Below are 1,309 nucleotides of genomic sequence, written 5' to 3'. Positions count from 1 at the left end.
GAGGCAGGTGCAGGGGCCGGCAGGTTCTGGGGGACGGGAAGGCTGTTTTTTGCCCTTGCTCTCTCGTGCATCTGTGCTGGGTCCGTCTACACCATGACTCTGGGAGGAGATCCACAGGGCTTCAGGGGTTCGAGCAGGCCTTTGTGTTGCTCTCCACGGGGATGGCTTCTCAGCCCAGAACCTTGTCTGGTTGGGTGTGATGGGCCCACGCAGTGAGAGGCTGGGCAGGCCTTTCTAGATTCCTTCCTGGAGGCCTCCGGCTGGGACCTTCCCCATGGGGCCGTCTCCAGGGACTTGGACCCTGTAAGCTGGCCACAGGCGGCCTCCATGTGGGGCCATGAGCCCATGTCACTTGGCCTGATGGGACCCTGTACAGTCAGCATTTGGGGTGGCAGACAGGAAGCCCGGCTCCAGTAGGGAGGGTCAGGTTAAACCCTCAGTGTTCACCTGATGCGTCGGTGCCCTCAGCTGCCACTGGTGGCCGGCAGTGTCTGTGTTACAGTTGTACACAGTGAGCTGCCCTGTGCCATGTGTGCTCACTTGTCCCCTTTGTATCTACCTGGCTTCAGATGTGTGCAGGCTCCTTTACCCTGCAGCGTGTTTTACCACAGGGGCTCCAAGCAGGGAGCAGGCTCCTTTCTTTACGCTCCAGCATGTTTTACCACCAGGGCTCTGAGCAGGGTGCACGTTCCTTTATCCTCCAGCGTCTTTTACGTAGGGGGTCCCGAGCAGGGTGCAGGCTTGCCTGGAGTTGGCCCCTTCTCTGCTGGTCTCTGGAGGAAAGGATGGTTGCTCAGGCATTCACACATGTCACGCATGCCCTCGGCGACAGGCTGGTTCCCCTAACGGATGGCTGCGTTTCTCTTTCAGCATCGGTAGGATGGCTGGCAGGCTTCCCCGAGCGCTGGCAGATGACGTGGTCGGGTCTGTGCTGGACTGCTTCAGGTATGTGAGAAGAGCAGGGAGGCGTGTGGGCTCGACTCTGGGTTGGGAAGCCCTGGCTTTCCTTATATCCTTTCACGCTTTCTTTTCGTTGAGCTGTTTGTCAGAACTCCAAAAGCTCTTTTTTCCACCATTTTGAAGTTAAACATGAGAACTCTTGTTAACTTCTGGTATGCTTTTATCAACTCCATTCTATTTAAAAAGCTTAAGGGTAAAGAGACATCAATTTATTTTTATTTATTATTATTTTTTTTTGAGACGGAGTTTCACTCATGTTACCCAGGCTGGAGTGCAAAGGCGCGATCTCGGCTCACCGCAACCTCCGCCTCCTGGGTTCAGGCAATTCTCCTGCCTCAGCCTCCCGAGT

General features: G+C 55.5%; 1 protein-coding gene across 4 annotated transcripts in view; it reads left to right on the top strand.

Annotated features, from left to right (window-relative positions):
- The window catches only part of TBCD (tubulin folding cofactor D), a 196,147-nt gene that overhangs the window by 50,250 nt on the left and 144,588 nt on the right, over nt 1-1,309 (top strand). For 3 of the 4 annotated variants that reach the window (XM_017524704.1, XM_017524703.2, XM_037737130.1), the window contains exon 12: nt 871-945. The exons of the other annotated variant lie outside the window; for it this stretch is intronic. In XM_017524704.1, coding sequence (XP_017380193.1) covers nt 871-945 — 75 coding nt within the window. The remainder of the gene's footprint in view (nt 1-870; nt 946-1,309) is intronic. 4 annotated transcript variants of the gene reach the window in all.

The sequence above is a fragment of the Cebus imitator genome, unplaced genomic scaffold (genome assembly GCF_001604975.1).
Source record: "Cebus imitator isolate Cc_AM_T3 unplaced genomic scaffold, Cebus_imitator-1.0 Scaffold36, whole genome shotgun sequence".
NCBI lineage: Eukaryota > Metazoa > Chordata > Mammalia > Primates > Cebidae > Cebus > Cebus imitator.
The sequence above is the reverse complement of the archived record's forward strand: the minus strand, read 5'-3'. Positions and strand labels throughout refer to the sequence as shown.